General features: G+C 42.7%; 1 protein-coding gene across 4 annotated transcripts in view; it reads left to right on the top strand.

Annotated features, from left to right (window-relative positions):
• LOC103481485 (adenosine kinase-like) overlaps positions 1-27,138 on the top strand; it is a 169,210-nt gene that overhangs the window by 73,776 nt on the left and 68,296 nt on the right. For all 4 annotated transcript variants that reach the window (XM_008436958.3, XM_081600781.1, XM_081600780.1 and 1 more), the window contains one exon: positions 2,166-2,274. In XM_008436958.3, the coding sequence (XP_008435180.1) occupies positions 2,166-2,274 (109 nt within the window). The remainder of the gene's footprint in view (positions 1-2,165; positions 2,275-27,138) is intronic.

Raw genomic sequence — 27,138 nt, 5'->3', positions numbered from 1 at the left:
TCTATATTTTTGAAAACTTAAAAGCTTTAAAGCAATATAACCATCCTCGATATTAAAAGAAAAAAAGCTTAAATAAGTTGACACGAAATCTCTAAATGAATCAAACAGGAAATGCTTTTATTTCGAAAAACTTTTTTGCAATTTTTGTATCAATGTTGCAATCTACATGCATCTCCTTTCCTGGGCGGGAGGTAAACAGGTTTTCAAAGGTTTAGTTCATTTTGCAGAGTGCAATGTGAAAGCAAACTGCACCAGCTGAAAATGTTGCAAATGTTACAATTTTGGTCCACAATCGAAACAAGCCTACTGGACTCTCAGATTTGAAAGTGCCTTGTGTCATTATGATGCTACAACAAGCATAAACGGCTTGTTGCAAACTATTTATAACCCAGAGTCTGTAAATGCCCCTGGCTGATAAATCAAACACGCCCTTTACCGGAGAATGTGTGTGTCACTTTTAAAGCTGCAGCCTGTGGTTTCCTTACTGTTCACATTTGGTAGATGCTAGCATTAAACAAAAAAGACAAACTCCTTTCACTGGCACTTATGAAAAACTGTACGAGAAACATCAGAGAAAAGCCATACTGTGCACAATGTTCCCATGACGACCAGTGAGTTGTCAACATTAAGGTAACTGAGAGGGAATAGCAGCTTATGCTCAACTCTGACTGCATGACATAAAGATTGTTTACACAACTTGAGTCTCAGGGCTACAATCCAAGTTGAGTCTTGAGTTTTCAGAGTTCATGACTATTTATTTTATTTTATTTACTTAAATGTGACTTGGGTTTCCGTCCAGCTACAGTTTTTAACAAACCCACATTTTGCTCTTACTCTCAGTGTTTCAATACGGAGCAGTTTTGCTGAAGTGTTAGGCTAAGATTATTTATAAACTGTTTTGATATAGCTTCTTAATGATTTAAGTTTGGCGCATATTTCTGTGTGAACACAAGTTGAGAATGTTGCTCCCAAGCTTGGTAAACATTTAGGATTTGTGTTTCAGGTTCTGCCCCCCACACACCCACACAGATGTTTGAGCACAGATGACAGAAAAAGTGGGATATGCAGCAACCAATTCAGTCTCTCTTTCAATGTGAATACCATTGTAGAATGTAGCAAACTCTTAAATTGTTGGGGAAAACCCAGCTCTGTTTGCTCAACAAAATAGTGCCCTCGTCCTTCAATAGTTTTGCAAGCTTGGCTGTAAAAATCACAGTGGAGGGGTTTAAGTGCACCCGTACAGATCATTTAAAAACAGCTGTGAGCTGAGGACTGAAGTAGAGTAGAGTAGAGCAGAGTCCTCAGCTGAGAGCTGAGGACTCTGCTCTGGAGCTGCAGAGAGCGACGCTGTAGTTGCACTGTAATAGAAGTATCCCATCAAACCCCATTCGTTCTTTCATTGGGCTCTTCAGTTCTTTCGAACGGCCCCAGTGAATGACGCTCATTTCGCCTGTCTTGTGTGGCCCCGGCCTTCCAGTCCATTACCGCAGCCCTGATCAAACACAGTCCCGCTGTCACATCGCAGCCTTCGTCATCGCACTCTGATCAACTTACGACGCTGCTACTCCTCTCTGTGACACTAACTGCGGCGAGCAGCTTCTTCGTGCCATGTGAGAGCGGACCCCCTTCCTGTAGCGGCGCGCTTCTGTCATATGGTCACCTAACAGTTTTCTCCTAAGTAGCTGTGATGGCTGCTCTCGTTTTGATGGTCACTCATAAAGAAGAAGAACACGAGGACGGGCTAATGAGCTATGTTAAGATAAGGCCACCTGCTTCACTTCCCATCCTCCCACCTCTCGGCTAAAGTGCTCATTCAGTAATGGGTTTTTGTTGTTTCTCCACCTTCGTTAAGGGCGAGCCATTTCTCCTGATGATGTGAGAGAATGAATTATTTGAACGTGGCCTATTGTTCCTACTTTAATGTCTGATGATTTAAAATAGCCTGCTTTTGAAAAAAAAAAAACCCCGGCAAAATAGAAACATCTACATGACTTTATTTCACCTTGGTTCAAACCCTCTGGGAAGCTATTATCATTCTTTTTATGTGGTGAAAGAACAAAGAAAAGTCTGCAGCCTTTCTGTTTTTTTTTTTTAAGGATGTTTTTGAGACAAAATTAAGATGGATGATAAGCGAGGCAGAAGATTTATGGGGTCTGTCTCGGCAGGTCCCTTGTTGCTAACCTGGCAGCGGCAAACTGCTACAAAAAGGAAAAACACCTGGACTTGGACAGCAACTGGGAGCTGGTGGAGAAAGCCAAGGTCTATTATATTGCGGTAAGTGAGACCCCTCTATATTCAGAGTGACTGTTCCCCAACTCTGTTAGCCAGAGGAGGACAAAATGTTAAGAGGCTTTATTCAGGAAATGCCTCAGCACGCCCTCGGCATTGTCAATATATCCATTCATCCTTTGTTGGGGAAAATGAGCTATGTTACCTATTGAGACAATACAGCTCCATTTTCCCTCCCACCCCCCCTCGTCTTTGTGCACCAAGCTGCAGCGCAGTGTGAAATTGTTCTACATGTAATGTATTCATTCATTTCTTTTAACATGAAGACAAGCCAACAGGTGCTGCCAAAGTGTGAAAATTGATTATGCAAGTTCATTGGGCTTTACCCCTCTGCCCCAGCCCCCACCGCCTACACAATCTTCCACTCAAGCACACACTCACATACACACACACCCCCACACACGTGCACGCACACACACGCACACGCATACGCGCACACACGCCCACACACACGCACACACACACACACTCGTTTGTCTAGCTGTCTTTGCAGAAACTTTCCATTGACTTCCATTCATTTCTACAGCCGAACTCCAACCACAACTCAATTCACACCTTGGACCTAAACTTTACCCCGAACCCAAAAAAAGCATTTCTTCTTTGGGAGCAGTGAGTCCCCACAATGTAATATGTGCCAGGAAAATGGTCCCCACAATGCATCAAATACAGAACACACTCCCACACACAACAGGCTTCTAGTGGCTTTGATGAACCAGTGATGTCACTCATGCTCTATGACATCACTGATGACTTTGATCCATCTCCCTTTAATCCCAACTCATTTGTGTTACATGTCAGATTGCTCTACAACTCCGAATAACAATACTGGCTTTTACATACGTATAATCTTGACTTTTCAATAAGTGTACAAAAAATGTCCGAAGATGGGAGTTTCACACATGTGCCTGGTGAGCTTGCCAGAATTTTAAATAAAGTAACTTTTGATGATGTTATACAGAGAAGACTGAAGGAGGAAAATCAACAACTGAAACAGATTGCTGAATGTCTCAGTTGGAAGATAGAGCGCGCCAAGACTTCTGGAAATGCTTCCACGCTACCAGACCTGCAAGCAGAGTATGAAATACTGGCAAGTCAAAACAACACACTCCGTGCGCAGCTCGGGTCGGTTCATGAAGCGCTTCATGAGACAGGGCGCAGTTACCTGGAAACAAAAGATTCTGTGCGTTTTTTTGAAGTTGTCCAACAATCGCTCAGAAGAAAACTCCAGAAGCTTCTGATTGACTTGAAGGAGGCAGAGCTGTTCGCTGATGAGCAATCTGGAGAGAGGGACAACCTCTGCGATGAAATTGAGTACATGCATCGCCAACGTGAGAGAGCTCGTCAAGAAATTGAGAACTTGAACAGGCAGAACATGAATTTGATGAGGGAAAATGCACAGATGAGAGAAAGGCTGGGTGAACCAGAACAGCTAGAGAACCAGGAACCTCCATCAGTTCTGAGAAAAGTCCTTACTTGGGTAACTACCGTTTTCAAGAATATGTACCAGTCAGGAACACTCAGATACTGGGTGCCACTATGGATCTTCTAATTCCACTGGTTGGTCTGGAAAATCTGGTACCTTGCTCTAACAGGTTGCTTTTCAGTTACTGGTTGTTCTTGAGTAACTGGTTGTTCTAGAAAATGTCCCCACAAGGAGCAATGGACCCCATAACCCCAGATTGTGCATGCGTGGGTTCTTCTCTGGGTACTCCGGCTTCCTCCCACAGTCCAAAAAAGTTAAGTGGTCTCTCTAAATTCTCTCTAGATGTGTGTGTGCATGGTTGTTGGTTTTTCAAAAGGATTATGGTTCAAAACAAGTGGATGGATGAAAACAAAAACTCAAAATCTGGTGAAGCATTTTGAGCCGGGTGATCTCAGTTCTAGGTCCTGTGGGAAACGTGGGATTAGCAGATAACTGAAGAGATAAAATATGAAACTTTTTATATCTCTGTAAAGCTGTGTCTACCAGCAGTAAGCAGAAGTTGATTATGTTTGTTCGATTGATTGCTTTAAGTTCACTAGTAGTTATAGTTGCATTCAAGTTGATGCTATGCGACACAACATAATTTTATTTTTTTTACCCAAAATGTTATTTGTGTGAGTAATTCTGTTTCTGCACTAATTCATGTTGTAAATAATCATAATCATAAAGTGTTTACACAGTTCAACTTACTGTAGACAACTCCAGATACAGGTCAAGCAATATGGGAAAAAGTGCCAGAAAGATTGGTCACAAATGCTTTTCAGCTTCACTGTAGTCTAGAAGACTCAGCGATAAGAACCCCCCCAAGATTTAAAATAGGAATGTCCAATCTGAAAGTCTTGTTTCACTGTCTGTAATCAGTGCTGGACATCAAGCAGAAACACCCGACTGGACCCGACAGAACATTCAAATTTATTGTACAAACAAAACTGATAAATTGAGAGAAAGACAATAAAAGCTGCATTCCATAGTCAAATTAAACTCAAATAATCAGCAGATAATGACAGATACCAATAGGACGTAATCTGGGACTTAGGGAAGCAAGGTCCCACAAAGTCTCTGTTTCATTATTATTTGTTTCTGTATTTTATATCTCTCCAACATACACACACACACACACGCACACACACGCACACACACACACACACACACACACACACACACACACACACACACACACACACACACACACACTCACGCACACGCAGACAGATTGAGGGGGACAGATGTATGCTGCTACTGAGGTAATATCTTCACTTGGAGCTTGTGAAGCAAGATGCCCTGTCGTGCTCATGTTTCACTGTTTGGGATTATATTTAATTCCCGCAGATCAACGTTTTTCTCTCATCTCAGGTCAAGACGATAACCCTGAAATCGCACCGCATTCCTGGCCTTTGAGCACTTCATTATTGGCATGAATCAGCGTTACAGCCAGTGGTGGTTTGCGTTATGGCGGGATATGGCTCGCTGCCCAGGGAGCCCTCCCATCAGCGAGCGACACAAGCAAACAAAATGTCTGCCATTTGCACTCCAGATGTGTGTTGTGTAAAACAGTCACGTGACATGAGCATTGGTGTCTGACTAGATGGGTGCAAATTCAAAGGGGACGTGTCACTGTCTTTAAGAAATCTGGAAAATTTGAGTTCAAAATCAGTCATTTAGACTTTGAAAGAATGAGAGAGAGCAAGACTGTGGAAGATAACTGATAAAGTTTATCCGTTTTATCTTTTCGAACATGCTTCATGTTGGCATTATTATAGAAAATCTCGATTTTTAGGAAATAAACAGGCTGTTGTAATAGCAACTACAGTAACCCACTAAATCAGTAATAGAAGATACTAAAGACATTTTAAAATATTAACTCCATATTTGCCTCTAAAAGGCTGGGAAATAAAAATATTTTAAATCCTATTCTTAAATTAAGTTACAAAAAATATCAAAACATGTACATATATTGCATGATGCACCAGTCACCAGTGATTACAGCCAAGCCATTAACACAATCCTTGGTGTAAGGGAAATTAGCTGGCCCTCCACTCACGGCACATTGCAAACTCTGCTATGGAAGCTGTTATGATCCCATAATTTAGTCTTCAGTGAAACAAAAGCCAAGAAAATGGAGATAAAATAAATCGTCGCTTATGCTCGGCCCGTCCATCCTCCTGAGTTTGTGTGGTCTCATCATCTTTTTAGCCTCTGCTTCACATTAGCAAACATGGCACATCCTCTGCAAATTGGCTGTTGGGTTTTGCCCACATCCGACAGTCTTGTGCACAGGGAAAAGCTTCCGTGGGATTTTAAGGGGTGGGGTGCGGGAGGTGGGGTGGGGTCTGGGGGTAGGGGGAGGATCGACGGGCCACAAATGGGTGTTTGTCAGTGCTTGGAATCTAAAATGCGGTTTGTAGCGTCCCTCTTGGGCCTCTTTGTCAAAACAGGGAGGGGGGGATCATTCGCTTTATTAGAGTCCCATTGGCACTTGTAAAGTACTTATCTAGACACACTGCCACAGCTATTCCCACTTAATACTGTGTGGCGTGTCTAGACTAGCATACACTGAGGCCTTCTCTCTCCATTAACCTTGTCGAGAGCACTTAGATGTATTTACCTAATTTACAGCTGGATTGTAATTTTTTCCCTCTCTCTGCGTTAACCTTTTCACTGTATTAATGTGCCTTGTTGATTTTCGTTCGTATTAAACTGCTGCCGGGTGGTTTTTGCGGCCATGTACGCTTTGATCCGAAAATTTAATTACCCCCCCCACCAAAAAAAAAGAGAAGAAAAAAAAGGCCCACACGTGTTTGTGTGCGCGTGCGTTACCACGTTTATTTGCTTGCACATGTGTCTGCGTCTGTCGGGGCATGCGTGTTAAGAAGGTGATTGATGATTCCTGGCAGAGGCTCTCTCAAGGTGCCTGCTACGATGTGGTGTGATTGGATGAAAACAGAATTATTAGAGGGCTCTCTCTCTTGCAGCCAGACTGGCTCATCATCCAGCAGCAGCTTCAGCAGCAGCAGCAGCAGGGCTGGTGGCAGACGCAGAGCAGGGAGGCAGCACTGCCATTTCTCACAAAGAGACACACAGAGAGAAAGAGAGAGAGAGAGAGAGGAAGAGAGGGAGAGAGAATGTTGAACTCCTGCCAAATGTTTTTGTGGCAGGCTGTTGCTAGGAAATCTGGGTCCTTAGGCAAATCATTGCACAAAGACCAATAACAAAGGCGAGGAGAAGGAATGGCTAAACGCATTTCAGGCAAACCTTTTTGTTTTGTTTTGGGGGTTTTTTCTTTGAATGCCATCGCCCTTTGCAGTGATGTGTACAGTTATTTCCTACCCTGACGACTGTAAGCATCAGAAATCGTAAAAACGGGAAGATGAGTGACTCTAATTGGTCTAGGTGATTTGTGCATGCTGCCCCAGTTAGTCTCTCCCCCTCCTCCCCTTGTTGGCCTTCTGTGGACACCTTCCTCACCCCTCCTCCTCCTCCTCTCCCTTTGCGCCCTCTTCCTCTCCTCCTCTAGTCTCCCAGACACACACATACATTTTGCTGTTAAACACTCCCCAGCATGCACGCACACATTCTGCAGCATACCACTGGCTTGTTTTTCTTACTACTGAGCGCATTGCCCTGTAATTTGATCTCCACCGCTTGATGCATCCTCCACGATGCCACTTTGAATTAACCTATGTCTGCACCAGCTCTCCTTGGCCCCCTGCTAATAAAATGGCCTCTTCTAACTTACTCCGATTACTTTCACACAAAAAAAGGGGGGGAAAAAAAAGAGGCCCTCTGTCTCATGGCCGTGTACAATGTAACTAACAGAAAGAGAGCAGAGAAACAAGACAATTGACTGTGAAAAGGCCTGTTAATGACTGGGCACAGATGGCCAGAAAATAACCCAAGGATAGACGCAGGAGACGCTCGCCCCTGCCAACTGGCCTGGTACACCAAATTCAACCAATGAGGCACAAGCTGCAGAGCTGTTAGGTCACAGATCCGATCACAGCTGCTCCTTTCCAATCTATCCTACGAGCTCAGTCCTCGTTAGCCACGCCTAAAAATATTTTAAAAAATAAAAAATTTAGCATAATGAGGTCTTGTGGCACAAGATATCACAATATTAAAATGCCAAAACATTTCTCGTCTGGATCATGAAGCTCTATCCAGTTGCAATCAACGTGGCTGTTAACGCAGCCCAGGATGTGAAGTCGAGCATATTAAGCTCGACATCCTGTTTGTGACTCCTCTTTTGAAGAATACAAGGAAGTAGATTCTGACCTCTGGATACTACTTCCTGCATACTGTCCAGACCGTTCTAGTGGCTCCTTTTCAAGAAAGCGACGAGTAACGTAATTGTCTTTTTTTTTGTGGCGTTAATGGAGACCTTCCCTCACCCAAAGCGCTCAAAGGTGGTTTCCTTTGTGGGCGGCAGACAGTACACAGCTGCTCCAAATCTTCTAAATTGTCATGTTACGAGCACAAATGCAATTGCATGCGATTTTACGGACATTTTGTGATACACCAACAAGAATCGTCACGCGGAAAGAAAGCAATGACATGGTTTTAAAAATTTATCACAAATAAAAATATGGAAGTGTGGCATTGATTTGTTTTTACCCTTCAATTACATGTTCCATTATAATTTGTGGAACAAGACATCCCTCCCATACTAATATGGGTAAATATTTTTGGAAGATTGCTTCACTTGTAACTAATACTTGGCCATCCATATTAGGGAATTATTGACTTTACACAAGCTGCCATGTCTTGCTGAAAAAATACTGTCAGAAAGTTTTGTCTTCCCTCAGGCATACTAAGATATTTGCATCAGAAAGTAGACCAATAATATTTGGAAAGATTTTGGGGTTTTGCCGTGCTTTCTCTCCATAAACCTAAAAGACTCAAGTGGTCTTCTAGGTTGCTGTTTTCTTAAGGTCAAATGGCACAAAATGTTATTTCTTGGTCAGCATTTGCAATACTTTGCGTAGTAAAATACTAAGACTAAAATACTAAGTTTATCTATTTCCACTGTGAAGCAAGGTGTTGGCAGCTTAAGGGAAATGCTTTCTTTCTAAAGGGAAAGAAAGCATTAGTCATCAGAATAACTGGTCAGAGTTGATTTGAAGACTGGTGTAGCTAAAAACAGGAAAGAAAATGTGGCTGCAAAAGACTAGAGACTTCCAGCAGCACAATTACGCCAAACATTCTCCAAACTTAAATCCAGCTGAGAGATGCCATCTGTCCAATCAGACTTAACTTTATCTGTTTTACGAAGAAGAATGGACGCAAGTTTTAGTCCCAAATGTGCAGAGCTGGTAGAGGCAGACCCCAAAAGAGTTTAGCCTCATGACCAAATCTTGTGAATTGTCTCATGGGCTAGGTTTATTGCTACAACCTGACTAAAAAGAAGGAGCTTTTTTTTAATGTTTGTTTTTCAAGGCACCAAAGCTAGTTGAACCAGAATGCCTCACACTGTTAACACTGGTACACTGTATACAGCATTAATTGCTGGTTGTATTTCTGCCCTCACTGCAGGGGAAAGCTGAGTTCAGCTTCAGTCACTGAAGCATAATATGCAAGGGAGGGAAAAAAAAGAAAAGAAAATGAAGGCAAAGGCAGGAAAGAAAAGCGCAGCTCTGGCACCACGAGCTGCACGTCAGCCTGCTTACACCCCAGAGTGGCACACACACACGCACACGCAGTTAGTCCACCTCACTAGTCTCCTTCAGTTTGCAGCCAAAAAAGCAGAGAAAGGTTTTCCACACACATCCGACACCTCATCAGCCAGCCGAAGGGCTGATCAGCACAGAGGTGACTGCGGCTGCGTTTGTGTCCAACTCTGAGGACCACACTGTCCTCCCGCTGACCTTCAGACCGTCTTTCACTGTCCTTCTGCTCTCCATCCTTCCACTGTTCTGTATATCTCTATCCCCCCCATTCCCTGTCTCCATTCCTCATTTTCCCTTCTTTCTTTCTCTCTTTCTTTTTTTTCCTCTCTGTACTGCACCACTCTGCGCTGCCCCTGTCCTTCCACACAGCCAGGGAGAGATCACGAGGCAAAATGCAGACATGGGAGAGGAAGAGAGGGAGGGAGGATGGAGAAGTGGAGGGGTTAGAGAAGAAGAAGAAGGGGGGGAAAGAAAACTGGCAGGCTCCTTCTTTGTCTGCAGGCGATCAGTTACAGTCTTGGTTGCTGATGAAATTTAATCCCCACCGCATTTACATGCCAAGTTTGACTTCTGGCAAGTCTTATTAAATAGATTTGTAAATCATTTCATCTTGATTAGAATCTGTTCTCGTGGGATCAACATTTTTTTTTCCTTGTTGTTGTTGTGGTTGTTTTCATTTGCTTGTCTTTTTGTTACGTCTATCTCTACCGGTGCTAAAAACGCAAAAAGTCAGTCCTCACTTCATTTTCTCCCTCCGGTGAGTGTAAGCAGTAGGTTTTAAGGGGACAAAGAGCAACGGGAGCCAAATCCCGTCTGTCACCGGCCAAGCCCACTGTGTCAGCATGTCTCTCATCTCCAGAGGTCATGTCGGCAGCCGGGCGACTGCTCTGATGTGCCTTCCTCTTATTAGGCTGACACCACACACTCTTTTGCATGGAACAATGTCATTTCAAATTGCGCCTAATCAGATGGGATTTTGTAATTGCCAACAAACATCTTATGAATATGAATTCATTATTGTTCAATTACAAGTCGACTGGATCATATTCGTCGGCTTATTTTTTTTTTCAACCCCCCTCCCCCCTCCTCCTCCCGATGGCCTGGGCCAATTATAGGATTTCAATCTTGAGGCAATCAAGTGATAAGGGGGAGGTGTTTAGTGTTTGCTGTCACTATATAATTCTCTCCAATGTTAAACATGCATCTGGGAGGGCTGCATTTGTCAGAAGGCTGTGCTTGGAGGTGCACCTGCCTAATTGAGTGGTAATGAGCTGTCAGGAGTGTGGGCTCGGTGATTGGCTGCTGGCAGGGAGTCCCGTGCCAGTGGGGATGTATAGGCTGTCCCGGCCCTGCTGGAGAACCAGCCAGCTTTACGGCCCTGCAGGCCTGAGTGGGCGGAGAGTGGTGAGTTGGGGTGGAGAGGCCAGTGACGCCGGCTGTGGAGACATCCTGTGGCTCTCACTCAACCGTGGGATTTATTTAGGTTGTTTATGATTATCCTTTCTCCAGATTTAGTCTCACTTCTTCTTGTCAGAGACGTGTAATCGGGGTTGTGTGTGTGCGTGCGTGTGTGTGTTTTAGTTGTGTAAAAGTATAATGTATATATAAAAAAGCTAACTATTTCTTTTTATCTCTGTTTTTTTTTTTTTTTTTTTTTACACAAAAGGCAATTTTCTCTTTAACTGTGGCAAAGCCAGGATCTGCAATCAAGGTAATCAGCATAATTGCCAAAATGTTTTTTTTTTGTTTTGTTTTTTTACTGTTCTGGCAGCAACATATCGAAGCAGCCGGCTCTGCTCGCGGCCGGTCTCCATGGACACTGATCAATAAAATCCTACTTCTGTTAAGGCACACACAATGCAGGGAGGCATTTCAAATTCTGAAAAGGAAAAACAATGGATCAACAAATCTCTGTTTGAAAAAGAAGAAAAAGAAGTTGATTAAATATAAGGGGGAGGGGGGAATCAAACCCTGTCTCGGTGAGAGGCGGGTACATCTTTAAAAAATCAAAAAATCAAAGCTGAAACTGAGCCGGACCCTCCAACATGATAGTGACCCGAAAACATACTGGTAAATCCACCAAAGCCTGGTCGAGGTGTAAGAAATGGAACATCCTGAAATGGTCTAGTCAAAGCCCAGAACTGTATTTCATCTTAATACTTTGGGGATAACACTGGCTTTTAAAGAGGAAGGGTGTTCTTTTGCTATGTTTTGTTTAAGAAGTACAACAATGTCGATTTTTGATCTTTACCTCTAAATGAATACCTTTCTTTCCCCAGAGATAAATAAAAACAGAAAATACATAAGTGGAGGAGTTTTAGTATATACGAGTCTTGTTCATGAATGAGGAAAAAATGGAGTGGGAGATTGATAGGAGGATTGGTTCGATGTTTGCAGTGATGCTATGGTATACGCTGTAAATATGGTGATATATTGTAAATACTTGAAGATTACAAAAAATCCTTGAAGCATTGATACCTACAAGAAGGCAATAATCCTATAGCAACTGAACAACTGAAGAACTAGCTAACACAGAATAATATTTAACTCTGGCTCAGCCAGGTCTGAATTTATTAGGGGAAATGAAGATTAAAGAGATGGCAAAGAGGATGTCCAACCTCAAAGATCTGAATGGGACAGAGGTTTTTGGCTCTTGCAGCATTTTTTCAGCTGGTTTTAGGCAGCTAGTGTGACGGCCTGATCAACCTGTTTTGGTTTGGATCTCAGGAAAAACAGCCGTGAAGACCAGACTGCTCTTAAAGATTTATCCTTCCATAACCGTTGAAATGGAGACAGAAAACTGTTGATGCTTATACAGATGGCTCACCAATTAATAGCATGTAGAGATCCAGGTCTTTTTTTTTTTGGTTAACTCGTATTTTTGTCTTGAAAAGCCTCAGTTCCAGCAGGTTATATTTTACATTAGAAATGCCTTAATGTAGCTTCTCTTAATCATCAAGCTGAAGCTCTCAGCTGAAGGGGAACTGACGGGCTTGCCAACAGCCTCTCAAAACTCAGCCATGAGAAGAGCAAATGTTTGCCACCTGAAACAACCCAAACTCATGAGGCTAATTCACGTTGAATGACTGTTATACTGTTTCGCTTTGGCCTCGGATGATTGCTTTTGTTGGCAGCAGCGGGGTTTTTTTGCAACCAAAGTGCGTCTGTTGTACAGGAAGTGCGCAGCCACGGTCAAAAATTTACCGTACAATGGGTGCATATTACCGGCCTAGCATGAGTAGCTGCCGGTTGAGAAAGGCTACAGGGAGTGCCAATGTAAACTCCTGTCTGAGGCCAGACTGAATCCTCTTATTGTGAATACGTGAATGAGTTACTCTGAATGCGTTTCTGGTGTGCACTGGCAACAGTCGAGCTTGTTTCCGTTGCAGTTGGTGCAGGAAATCGCAGTTGGAGGTGTCTAAATCTTACATGTACCATCACGCAGCGTGAGGTGTTTTCAGGAAATATTCATATGCCTCCAATAAGAGCTTGATCTGCATCAGCGCTGTCTTATGAAAGCAGTTTATTTGCTCAAGATCAGCATAAACATTGTACATTTTAGAAGAACAAGTAGGTTTGGGATTGTTTACAAAAAGAAAGTCAAAGTTCGTCTCATTTGGTTATTCTAGAGGACAGCTTCACATCGTACCAAACAAGATCTATTTTAGTTCAGAATTATTTGACGTCGTTAGGTTTTTATCAGAGTTGTTTATTTAAATGCAAAGTTGGCAGGGCCTGCGCTGGAATTGTTTTGGAAAGCTTTATTTACAATTAATTATTGTAACATTTTTGGACCTTGCAGGGTTCCCAGGCCCGTATTGCTTAAGCAGCGTTCACAGACTTTTCCTTCTACACCCACATTTACCTTGTAAAAAGCGTTTTTCTTCTGCGGCGAGGTGGAAAAAACACCATGTTCTTTCACCCCCCCCCAGATTACTATGTGCGTCTGCACCACCAGCAACAACAGCTCTGTTTTCTGCTGGATGAAATAGTTCCGACTTAATGATATTTCTGCTTGCCATCACCTTGTCGCCTCTCTCCCTCTGCTTCAAAGCCCCGCGGCATATGTGGGCCTCTTTATTCATGAGACCAAGTTGTAAAACACTGAATAATGTTTCAGTGCTACAGTGGGAGTTTGTGGCCATTTGTGTGAGTTCCACAGCTTAATTGAATAGCCTGAGTAATTATTTGTCAAGTAATGCCGAGCAGAAAATAAATAGCCACTTTGCGGCTGTGAATTGTGCCTGATAGCCATGTGTTGATACTCTCACCAGGGAGAGGAAAAACCTGCTCGACTGGCTAAGTATCTGATTAAGATTCACATGATGGAACCGCAGACGCTTTAGGATAGCATGTCTCCTGGGCAAAGATGGTGAGCAGAGTTAAGTGTCAGACAGTGTTACATTATCACACTGAAGCATGAAGCCATGGCTTAATAAATACTGCTGGAATATTCTTGTCATAAATGATCCGTACCTCTCGGGTCATGTTAACCAGATTTCCAAGGTGTCCGGCAAAGACGGGCGACTCGATAGGAGATGCAGTGGCAGGCGGAAGTGTTCGTATTCGAACGTTTTCTGCTTCTGTCACATTGCAACCACAAACTGAAATGTATTACTTTTTTTAATAAATGCATCATTTTTAAAATGCTTAACATGTCAATTCCTGAAAAGAGGTGACCATGCATTTGTATTCAAATCCCCAAATTTCTTCTCTAATTATTATTTCATTCTTTGTCCAGGCTTTTCTCTTAGCTGGATGTCCTGGTGGGTTTGAAGTTGTGTTTTGATGTTCAAAGTTTTGCATAATGATTTATAACCTAACGTTCCTTTAAGCGCCTCTGTAGCGTTTCCGCGACCTTTTTGCTGTGTTCCCGGGTCTTTATGAAGCCGTTTGTTCACTAATGTTCTCTGATAAACCTCTAATACCTTTGCAGAGCATAAGTGGTCACCCTTTATTTTATTTCCAGGTGTAAAAGGAAAGACAGCTGAAATAAATGCTACCTTTTTTGTTTTCTGTTAACGGAACCATGTAATAGCACTAGTTATTGTTGATCTGTGTCACAAAATCCCAATAAAATTGAGTGAAGTCTGTTCTAATGTCACTGACTGTGAGAAAGTCGAAGGCGTATAAATACTTTTGCAAGTTACACCATTAGAGACTGTTCATTGGAAAGAGTTCTGACATTTTTAATAGGTTGTTGCTCTCATTTATACAAATACACTTCTGAATATTTAAATTCTTGCAACACAATTTAAAGCTTCTCATGAGTTTTATGTTGCATTTAACCAGGCATATTAATATTTTGTACTCACCTGTGATTTTTTTTTAGATTCACACACTGAGGCCTGGTTCAGAGTCGGCTCTTGTAAGACTGTAGTTCTCTACTGGAAGAAGGTGGATCGCTTTCTCCTACTCTGGGTCAGGCTCTGCCTCAAGCAGGAGCAGCTTAAGTATCTTTCTTTCTTGTTCCCCGCGTGATGGTAGGATGAAGCAGGAAATGGATAGGGCCTTGTCGGCGGTAATGCGGCCGTTGCTTCGATCCGTTGCGGTGAAGAAAAAGCTGAGCCTTGATTTACCAAAAGACAGACCCAGAATTCACTGGAGGGACTGCGTACTCCTCTTGGTCTGAGAATGACGGAAAGATTCCCAAGAAGGAGTTTCAGGGCATCATAAAGGGATGGAGTGTCGTGTTTTCCCTGCCGGAGCTGTTACCCCTGAGACTTGACCTTTAATAAGTGAACAAACAACATCATGAAAACCAAGGAACACAGCAGAGAGGTCAGGAATATAATTTATAGTGCGGTTAGGTTATAAAACATCATTCCAAGCAAACTTGAGGGTGAAGGCGCTCTCGTCAGATGAGGTCAGATTTAACCTTTTCACTTAAATTCGAAATGCAATGCGTAGGATAGCTAATATTACCCATCAACCTGAATTCACCTCTTCCCGGTGTGAATCGTGATAGCTGTATAATGCTGTGGGAATGTTTTTTTTTTTTCTTAAAGAGGGAAGGTGAAGCTGGCTAATCAGTGGAAACTTGAATGGAGCTACATACTGGGCAATCCTGAAGGAAAACCTGGAAAAGACCTGAAACTGCGATGGAGCTTTACCTTCCAGCCGGACAGCAACCTTCGATGTACAACCAGAACTACAATGGAGGATTATTATTATATTTATGTGAAAGGCCTAGTCAAAGTCAATTAGAATTTAGTTGCATTACTTCAAAACTGATGTTCCCACATGTCATCAAGCCAGCTTAAGCTACTTTAAAAAGATGAATGAGCAAAACTTTCGCTCTCTGCATTAAAGGGACTGTGATATGTATTTTCCAGGCACATAGAGCAATTTTGAAGCACAATTAAGAAACTATATTACCATCAATTGTTATGAAAACACTGCATTTATCAAAAAGGCTTGAAAATAAATCTGACTTCATAATTTGACACCATGAAATTGACCTCTGCCTCTTTAAGAAGCTCCTTCTCTTTGTGGCCCTCTTCTCCTCCTTTCTGCCATTTACAACCATTCTTAGGGGCGCTGGACTGAGAAGTAGTTTGTATGATGAGCTCAGCAGATGTACAGTTCCACCAGGTGTTTGCTAATTGCTGCTGTCGCTAGTCTGAAGGAGCTGAGTGTGGGAGGTCTGATGGAGAGGTACTTTGTGAGGCGGAAGTTCAGATGGAGACTGCAGCTACAAGGAGCAGCTGCGGGAACAGGCGGCAAGCATTTAGGCACCCTTGATTCAAGGATTCCTCAAAGATGCATGGAAAAAAAATCAAAGCAACACTCCAGGCATGTTTTTGATGATGGAATAACATTATAGCATAATATAAATCTCAAAAAGGTTGATTTTGCACAATGCTGCCCCTTTAGTAGCTGGTAGAGATGTAATCCAAAAGACTTGCAGCCGTAATTACATCCCCCTTAATTTCAAAATGCAGTCAAACTCCCAAAATGTCAAATGGTTGTGACTCCGGAGAATTGTAATAACGTCTTGTGCCTGGGCAAACCATTTATCCATTTGAATGGATTTGGTCTTGGTTTTTATAGCTATGTGCTAAATTTTCTTCAAGTACTTTTAAAACTCTTTATGAGCTTCAGCATTGAAACAAAGTACTGGTTTGTTTTTATTAAGCATGTCTGTAGTGAGCACATGCAGTGGAGTGGTCTTTGTTTTTCCCATGCATGGTCCCAGTTAAACATGCACTACCACTTTGACCTTATCTATTGTTTCTCAAGTGTATATTGTAAGCAGCTTTGGAGGCTTTATAAAGACTTAGCCGGCAGGGCTGCCGTTTCTCTGGTGGAACATTTGGACCTCTGGCAAGTGTCAGATTTTCAGCTGCACATTAAATCTCTTAACCCAGTTCTTCCTCTTCCCTCCCTTTCTTCTCAGTGTCCCTCTTCCCCCCCTCTCTGTCTCTCTCTCTTCCTGCCATGCTAACAAGCTGGCTGTGATTTATTTTTCATGTGTGGCATTGCTAGTCTCCACTATTTTTTCCTCCTCTCTTTTATTTCTTGAGCCTCTAAAGTCTTGTGCCAGCGGTTAGCCTGGTGCCCAGCCCCTGAGGGGGAGCGGGCACGGTGGAAATGTAGCCAGAGCAGCTGCACATCACCCCGGCTGGGCAAAGTCCTCCAGATGCGCCGTCTCTGGCCTCCCAGAGACGCTTTGATTAGCACGTCCATCATTATTGGCCAGCTTGAATGTCATGCACTGCGAGCCCAGTAGTCTAACGCCTCCGGCCAGCCAATGGGGACCACTCCCTGCAATTACAGATACGGCCGCTTGTTCCAGTTCGGAGGCGAAGCCAGAGAGAGCGCCAAAGTGCCAAACGATCGTCCTCCTCTGTAAATAAAAAGCAGACATCTTTCCTTTTTGATGTTCTTTATGTGCGTGCTTTATTTTTCAGATGCTGTGGCGCAATCACATTTGAAAGCGTTTTGCGCTCCGAACATAACAAGAATGGTGGGGAGGGAGCAGGGGGGTTGGGGGGGACCAATCAAAACAATAACTGTGGTTCCTTTTGACAAAGCCCTTGGCTCACAGTTGTCAGAAGATGTAAGCTGACTCATCCACACAAGAAGGGCATGTATCCCTGGGAGCGAGGGGCAAAACGCTATGATGAATCCTCCCCTCTGTGCTTGCTGCTCTCCAGTGAGCCTGCTTGGATTAATTACATGACTAGTAGCCGGTTTAGTCCCATTATTATTATTATTTTTTTTTTTTCTTCTCCGTCTTATAAATAGTTTTGCTCACTTGCTTTGCCCGGATTGTATTCTGCTCAGGACTTTTCAGCTTTGCTCAGTGGAAATAAGAATGCATTGATTATTTTCCATCTCGCAAATATCCCACCAGCTGAGGAATAACATGCCTTCCCCCTAATTGGTTTGTTTATCTTGAGCAACAGACTCCGGGTTTGTTTGGACTCTGGCTGGCATCCACTCTCTGCACCGCTCCTCAGCATGATTACTCACCTTGGGAGGAGGCTGCCGTGGCAAGGTTGATGTTCCCCACGCAGACATCAGGCTGTCATTCTCGCCGCTTATGTGACATCATTTGCCAAGACAGATTTGTTACAGGAGAAATAAATTCAGGCCTAAAAAGGGATTGATTTAAGGACAGGCTTGCAAGTAAGGAAGGGGGGGAAAGTCGACAGGAGGGATGGGGGCTCACAGGCACATTTCACCACTCAGAGGGCTCGGGCCAGATCCAAATAAGCTGCCAACAGAAAGATAGATTCTGGCTTCATGTATAATTGATAAACTGTATGTTCTAGGTGTCAGCTTTAAAGAGGGAGCTAGGACTATATCAGGAAGCTATTTTTCCCTCTCTGAGGCAAGCATCATTTTTATTTTGTCCTCCCCCGTTCTTTGGCTTATCTCCTTGGTTCAGAAAGCCCCGTTGAAAATGATCGCTTTGCTTTGAAGGCGACAGTTTAGGAAGTGCGGCATTAAGAGCACATCCTGTTCCCGTGCCTATTAGGAGAGCAGGAATAGGGCAGATAGCCATCTGCAGAAAGTTGAATGAACATCCCGATGTTATCGGGATTAGCCATCTCACTCTTGACACCTCGCACATTAATATTAGCTATGGGAGAGTGTATCCTGCTGAAAGCAGCATAAAAGGATTAATGCAGCTCTTATCCTTTTGGAAATAATGCTCTTTATTGAGCGGATCTGACACTGCAGAGGCTAATGATGACATTGAATGGAGCCAGCATAAGTAATGGTGTATCATCCCGTGTCATGCAGGCAGAACAGTCGCTATTTGCATTCCAACAGCTCAAACCGTATTGATTGTGCTGAAGGCTTTCCCTTGTTTTTTCCCGTGCAGCGGTGTGAGGGGTGTTACTCAATCATCAGCGTCCTGTAGATAATGGCGGTCCTCTCCCGGCGGGTCCAATGACACGCTTCGTTCATCGTTACACAGCATGCAGCGCCGTCACCTCTCAGCTCTTTGGGTGGCAGCGGTCCCAGCGCTTTCTACAAAGTTTTCACGCCTATTGGACTTTTCCCCATTTTTCTCATCTTACAGCCATAACATTTACTGTGTTGCATTAGCATTTTATGTTGCGGACCAACACAAAGCAGCCGGTGAGGCAAATCATAGATTGTTTCTCATTTGAAATGGTCTTGACAAAGAAAAAAAAACCAAAAAGTGGTGTGCATTTTTTACTGTGATTACCAAAGTAAATTCCAACCCAAGCATCGGCATTCAAAATTCACCTCACTCGCAAATAAGTTGCAAATAAGTAAAATGCAGTTGTTCTGTGAAGGTCTCAGAGGTCAATAGAGAATAAAAGGCATCATGAAGACCAATGAACATAACTGTTAATTTAGGTTCATTCTTGTTTTGAGCACATTTACAGGCAATCGTAAAGAAATCTGGAACAACAAAAGGAGATAGTTTAAGAAACCAAGTAAACGATAATGTCAAGGTAATCAGCTTAAACCAGGACAATTTTAACTAGAAGTCCTTGTAACCTGTAAAAATAGAACAGGTGACGGTCAGAGATAAAGTTGTTGAAAAGTTCAAAGCAGGGTTGGACAGTAAAAAAACAAAAAACCTCAAAAAATGACTTCCTACTTTTTACTTCAGAGTTGATTGGAGTAAAATACAAGACAATCCTGGAAGAAAACATGCAAAAAGGCTTAAGACTGGGGCGAATGTTTGTCGTCCATCAGGAAAATGGTTTAATGCTTAACGGCAGGACCTAAATCCAATTAACAAACTTGAGAATTGATGTTCACAGACTCTCTCTGTTCAGTCTGAACACTAAAAGGCAGAACATTCAGTTTCTAGATGTGCAAAACGGATAGAGATGGATGCCAAAAAACTTTATTCTGTAACTGCAGCAGAAAGTAGTTCCAAAGATTCTTGACTCATCTGAACAAAAATGCAATCCACACATTTTAATTGGTAAAAAAAAAATGCCATAAACCATGCGTCACATTCCCGTACTTTACAATTATGCATTGCTTTGTGGTTAAAACGTGGAAAAAGTTTTGGGTTTTTTTAACGAGTTGAAAACTTTTGCACGGCACTGTATTGTCCAGCAAACAGAACGGACCAGGACGTCAACCTTCTTGGCTTTCAAGCGCAGAGCAAGGGGGGTTAACGCGGCTTCGCCCGCCCACATTAATACAAATAATTTCATATCCTGCCATTCAACCGTGAGAGTTTTAGAAGTACAGCTTGTGCCACTAAAGCTGTTCTTGTGCACCAAAGGAGGGTGGAAGTCCAACTCTGTACCCTGTCATTTCCTTTTGACACAATAGATTGGGAAAAAAAAAAAAACACGTTTTTTTTTTTGCAGAGGACTTTAAGTGCAAAACAATTCCATGATTGCTATTATTTTTTTACTCCCCCCTTCAGAATGAAGCTGGTTTTAACAGGAAATGTAACAGCAACCAGGCGCATGGTTTGAAACTAAAATGATTGTGATTCAGACAGACAGAGAGAGAGAGAGAGAGAGAGAGAGAAAGGAATCTCCTTGAACCTCGAACACAATTTGATTATAAAGAGGTTAAACAACTGTAATAATAAATCTGTCAAGTTTTTAATACAATGTGCCATTTGGTGTGAGCATTATAACACTGAGAGGCAGACAAGTGGCCATCAGCTCCACCTGAGAACATTGCTTCTGTTCTTTTTTTGCTAAAATTGCTGCTTCCCCCTTGGTGTTATATAAATATATGATATTCTCCTTTCACTGACAGGACACTAACCTTATCAGTCAAAGCTGTTTTCTCCTCCCTTCCAAGGACTCATGTTGATTTGTTTTAAGTGCGGTCTCCTTTGGTGGTTTTAATGGGTACATTGCATTCTCATTTCAGCGCTGCCTCCCTGCTTCTTAATGAGCTGATAAAGCCCCAATTATCGAGGCAAATCCCGGATTCTGATTTGCATTACTGACTCTCGTTTTACCACACACAGCGGAAATGTGCATGATTGAGGGCTCTGGGATGTTTGCCTGCCTTTCCAGAAGTTTGCGTGGCGTTGTGTGTGTGTGTGTGTCAATGTGCATGTGTGGAGACACAGGAGATGGCCGGATTAGATTAGATACAGCAGAGGCTGCACGGCGCAGGCCGTTTGTGCTCTGAATGTGATTTGGTTGGGAGGTTTGGAGCCCACTATGGGCCCTCATGATGGGTGAAGGGACAGACTGGCAGTGACAGTGGGGTGGTAATGCCTCTGAATGAGGAGCAATGGCCTCTGTTTGGCTCCCACCCTCCCATCGCCTAAAGCCCAGCTGTTTTCCCAAGCAGCTTCGCCGGTCTGCGATTCTAAAAATCGGAAACTCTTACAACCTTTGTTTCATTAGATAACCTCAGATTTTAGTGCGTTAGAAGGAGGAGCATTTACCGTTTGGTTAATAATTGGCGCGTTAGTATTGAGTCAAACCAGAGACTGGAATGGGATCACAGGTCCGGGTTAGTTCTGGAGGAGCTGCAGAGATACACAATTTAGGTGGGAGAATTTATTTTTGAATCGATCCACAAATCTGACCTTCGTGAAAAATTGCTGTAAGAAGCTGAGCTTGCAGCTGGCAGAAGCCAAGCAGGTCAGAAGACTTCATAGTTGAACTTTTCCACCTACATCTAAACTGGAATGGTAACTGGAAAGTCTCAGTTCTCCTTTAATCAGTCGTATAAATGATTGGTAGGTCAGATACTTGTTTCCCATTATTTCCGTGTATTAATATTAGGGCTGCCAAAGCCTTAATGCGTTCATGTTACACAATGCAGATGAATCACATTACTTGTTTTAACATAAAAGCTTCTCTCCTGCGTAGTTAGTTTGCCTAAAGCGCCGCGGTTGATGGTCTTGTACTGCAGTCAACAATGCCGAGTCTTAAAGATGAGAGGCGAGCAAAATTGGTTTTCATTTTGCTTTAACAAACACTACAGTGGACGTTTGGATAAAACCGCGGTGGCATGTGCTTAGTGCAATAATGACTTATCCTTCCACCGAAATACAACCAGTTAACATTTCTAAACTACGTCTGAAACACAATGACTTCTTTTAAACATTGGCTAAAATTTATATATTTAATAAATTTATTAATAATTAAAAAACAAAGTATAAAGACAGAGGCTAATGCATATTCCCTGACGCTTTAATGTGGCTATTCTCATACTTAATTTTACGCAGGGCTTAACAGAAGCAGTAGTATAATTTTCCAAAAAAAAATTTATTTATTAAAACAAACAAAAAATTAAGTCAGCCCAATTTGGAACCACCAGTCCAGACCTCAAAGAAAAGCGGAAACCAGTACCAGCCACTAACAGCGCCTTCACCCCTGGATGTGGGATCAAAGATGTGTTCATATCTGCGCTCCCAGACTGCATATGAAAACCCAGATTTGTTTTTCCTGCAGCTTCGTATCTTTGGCTCTCTCGGCCTCCTCTTGGTCTCGGAAAGTGAAACATCATGTCTAGAACTTTGGCATGGAGAGCCCTGCAGCTCATGAAAAATGCATTCGCTCCAGCTCTCTTTCTAACTCCTCGCCTCTGATACTCTTGTCATATCATATCCATGTCATGTCAGTGTGTGTATTAATTATGTAGCAGGCACAGTTGAGCAGACAATATTGATGCATCCCAACCAGACACCCTATGTATATATAACTCGCCGTACTCGACTTTGGGGTATATATTGGAGAGTTAACCAGAGACGAGATGATACTTTGTTTGTCCCTGTGAGTAAATAACTCACAGGAAGCTTATTCTTTCCGTCTGCCTCTCCCTTGGGCTCTGATTTATTTATTTATTTATTCTTCTTTTACTGTCTCACGCAATTCAGTCGTTCTGGTCACTTTTTTTTTTTTTTTTTTTGTCCGGTTCAGCTGAGGTGCCCGACCCGGTAGCTCCTCGTGGGTTTTAGCGTTCCTTTTCATTTGCCCGCTCACAATCTCACAACACACCTTCATACAAATGGCACCCAGCAGCACCTCTGGAGGTGTCCCAAACTGCAAAGCTAATTTGTTTCTTTGGGACCAGAATTATACATGAGTAAGAGGTTATATTGTAGTATCAAATTACTTAGCAGTTGCACACATGCCAGATCCTGCTGGGGGTTTTTTTCTTCTTTTTTTTTTTTTGAGTCCTCTCTGTGCTGTAGACTTATAGAAGTGTGATAGCACTTGAATATGTTTTTCCTCGCTTAAGCAGATATCAGGAGACATGACAGCGTTTTCCTTTTTCTGTAACAAAACACTTTCTCAGGATTGAAACCACAACAGACACCTTGGAGATATTAATCTTCTTCCAGCAGTTAGATTAAAAAGCAGCAATTTAAAAAGGACAAGGAGAGACTTAAACCCTTTTTAGCAATTAAGTAGGGTCTCTGTGTTCCTTGTATAAATCGTGTAATGAAGGCATAAATTAAGCCGGTAACCCGTTGCTGCCAACAACTTAGTCAGCATTGATCGTGTGTGTTTCGCAGTGTTGGAGCAAGTGTCTTACAGAACGGTGATTGCTTCGGTTTGGCAGGAATAATTGGAAGTTCAAAGCTTCGATCTGCAGAGTGTAGCCTGGGGATAGGTTTCTGAAGAAGCTGACACTTCAGACATATTATGAAGCCATCATGTCTAATTTGCAAAGGCCTCTTTTGTAATTTACCCCCAATTCAGAGGAACAGTCTCCTGCTCCGCAGCACAATGCACACTCGGCTCGCATTGTTCACGCTCATTGGAAGAGACACCGAGTGAGTGATTGTTGGAGCTCAAATAATGTGCAGCACTGTTCCTGTCATATTTGTTGCTGCGTAATGGTTCCTGATTTGCAGTTTCCTGCAGCGCCTTCTATTTTTTTTTTTTCCTTCTTTCGGTTTGTTGCAGAGTAGACAGCAATGCGTCGTGCTGTATACATTTTTCTGTGCATCCAATCCAAGCCGCTTGTTTACAACTTGCTGCCGGAGCAACCGCTTGACAGATAAAGGGGGCCTCAGAACGTCACGCAAATGTTTTATTTTTTATTTTTGGGGGGGGTGGAGGTGGGTAACGGAGGAAACCTCTTCAGAGAAAGGACGGGGGTTTTCCACATGCCGCCCAGACTATCTCACATATTGAGTTTGTCTGCGTGCATCTTTGAAGATGCAAATGTGTCAACCACATGTAACAAACCACCCAGCGAGGAGCTGAGATGCTGAACTGGCTTTCTCACGGCTCCTAAATGGCTGCCAGTGATCTTCAGTGGCTCTGCATGTCTGTGAAGCCGGCGGTTCCTTTTTTTTTTTTTTTAAATGGACAGATTAGTGTTTTTGTGGGATATCGAATAATTTGTGCACATTTATCACTGGACAAAAATGTCTTGTTAAACCGCACGAGGAGATGCAAGAGAGTTTGGCTGCGACGTTTTGTGTGCGCTCCTGCTGCAACCTATTGTAGTAGAGTACTGTATATGTGTAATCACTCCCCTTTGCTCTGATACACCTAAATAAAATCCAGTGTTACAACTACCTTCAAAATTTCATTCTTTCAAGTTTTTTGGGGTGTGCTTTGCTCATCTAAACACAACTTGTTTTGCCCATTCATTGAAAAATATCAGAAGCTTAGAAGTACTTGTGACTATAGAAATATGCAGTGTGTGTGTGTGCATGTGTGTGGTTTGCAAAAAATACTTGATCTTCTGTTGCACCAAGGTTTTCACCAAGATGCTCATCAAACCACAAATGCTCTTAATTTTTTTTAAACTGTCATGCATAAAAGCAGACCCTCGACTGCAATGCTGGTAATCAACAAATAAGGAAGTTAGTAAAAAGTTGCACAGACTAACCAGACAATTCTGAAGATTTACAAATATTTGCCTAAAAGTTACCCTATTAGCCTCCAGGTTGCTGGAGGCAGCGGATAGTTTGTGTCACAAAGGTCAAACAATGTCTGGAAATCCTTTCGTCATCACGTCAAAAACACAATTACGCATGTTTAGTTTTCTCTGATAAACATGTCAGGTTTACTGAGTGACTGAGATGCTGCAATCATTCCTCCATCTTTCCATCTATCTTTTGTCTAGACCCGTTTGGCACTAGCTATCTCTAGCAGGCTTTAGGCGAGAACTAGGGTACCTCCCTAACTAGCTCATCCATCCATCACATGGCAACACACAGGATGAATAATACACACACTCAATTTACCTAACATGCCTGTTTTTGGACTGTGGAGTACCAGGAGAGAACCCACACAAGCATGGGAACAATATGCCCATTTCGTTAATGCAAGGCGGCAGTGCAGCCAACGGCGAGATCAGCAGACGATAAAACAAATTACATTTTAAAATGGAAGTTTTGGGGTGTGCTGTGGTGGCGCAGGGGTTAAGCACAACCCACATATGAAGGCCTTAGTCCTTGACGCAGCTGTCGCAGGTTCAATTCCCGGCCTTGGTAACCTTTGCTGCATGTCTTCCCCCTTCTCTCATTACCCACTTTCCTGTCAATTAACTATCAAATAAAGGCCACTAGAGCCAAAAAAATTGAAGTTTCATTTTAAAAGGAAATCCTAACAGCTGGGAATTTTACGACAGTAATAATTAAAACCGATAAATGTTTCATTCCTACTCATCACTATACTGGAGTAAAGAAATATGAATGCACACGCTCAATTAAGCACTCATTGTGTTGGGCTGTCACACAGAAAATTTGTGGTTGCAATGTGAGAAAATGTGGAAAAGTTCAAGGAATAATGTTGCAAGGCTCCTAGTCAAAAGTTTTCGTGCACTTTATTCTTGAATCAGGCAAACAAAAACAAGGAAATTCAGCACATTGTAGCATTTATTTCCTGACAGAGAAGGCACTTTTAAATTATTGATGTTCCCCTTGCGCTGTCACCTATCAGAGCGTCATCCTTCTGCCTGGTAGTAGTCCTCCAGTGCAACAAGTCATGTTTCTGGCTCTCATTTCAGCTTCTGCAGTGAAAGGTCGGGGTGATATATATCCCGTCCTGTCGCCGTTTCAGTGACTTACACGCCCCAAGCTGGAAATTTTACAAGGCCCACCCAGCTTGTCTAGCACACTGACAATAAATCAATCACTGTGAAACATTTACGTTTCACACACACTGCTAAGCTTCACCTTTCCCTCGCTTGGGCCTAATTTGAGAGTCATCAGTGGCCCCCGTCGTCAGGGAAGCCCCCTTTGCTTTGTCATGTCAATATTCATCTGGTGACCTCCAGCTGAGGCTGGAGTCCGGCTGCTCTTTCTGCACACGCTGATTTGCATTTGCCAGGACGCTTGTGTCGGTGGATGGCATGCTGTGGCTGCCTCGTCTCCTTGTTCCTGATCCAGCTGCTGCCACCCTCTCTCTGTCTTTTTCAACTATTTTTTTCCTCGTTTCTTTTTTTTTTTTTTTTTTGAGACGGAAAGGTTTCTTGATTCCTAGCATGCCGGAGAGGGGTCCTCTGAGGATTACATTGGCTAAGCCCTTATCACTTCAGAAAATTCAGTGCCTGCTTAAAAAAAAAAAGTGGTAGGAGTAAAAAAAAAAAAATCAAGGAGGGGAGTGTTGTTCTTTTTAAGTTTCTTCCTATTCCCAAGGAAAGTTATTACGGGTTTGAAGAAAAGTCCTTTTTTTTGGCACTCAAGTTTTCTCGTAACTGCATTGCATATTTCAGCCTTCCTCTTCTTCATTTTTTTCCCCTCCTCCTTTCCAAGCGGCTGGTGGAATTTCAGAAGTGGAAAATGTGAAGGCAGGTGCTTGAGAGAAAGAGAGAGGGAGAGAAGGTTTGGGGAGGGCTGTGCTCACTGGGAAGCAATGTTAAACATCCAGGGGAAATGTTTGTTATTCTAATGGGATACCACCATGGTAACAGCTTTTAGAGACTCCCAAGGCTTTGTACGGAGTGCATGCACGCATTCATCAATCTCGCCTAATTTCTTTGGGGAATTAGCAAATATAATCAGTCCCTTTTCTCCGAGTTCTCACCTGTTTATCGACAAGAATATTACGGGGAAATTTAGCAGAACGCGACCCTCTTGGAGGTGGGGGAAAGCGATGCACGGGCCATTAATATAAATCACAAATTGCGGCGTGTTGCTGAATGGATTCAGAAGTCATTAGTGTTCCTTTTACGCTGAATGACAGACAGATAGAATAGCTTACATTTCGCCCATACCTACTTGCTTTGAAGAAAGAAAATCCTTGGAAGGGAGACCAAAAGCTCTTTTGCTTATATTACATCTTCAGGTTAAACATGTTCTAAAGG

This window comes from Poecilia reticulata, chromosome 19, assembly GCF_904066995.2.
Source record: "Poecilia reticulata chromosome 19, P_reticulata-male-v2, whole genome shotgun sequence".
Taxonomy (NCBI): Eukaryota; Metazoa; Chordata; class Actinopteri; order Cyprinodontiformes; family Poeciliidae; genus Poecilia; species Poecilia reticulata.
Note: the sequence above shows the minus strand (reverse complement) of the source record. Positions and strands in the feature narration are given on the sequence as shown.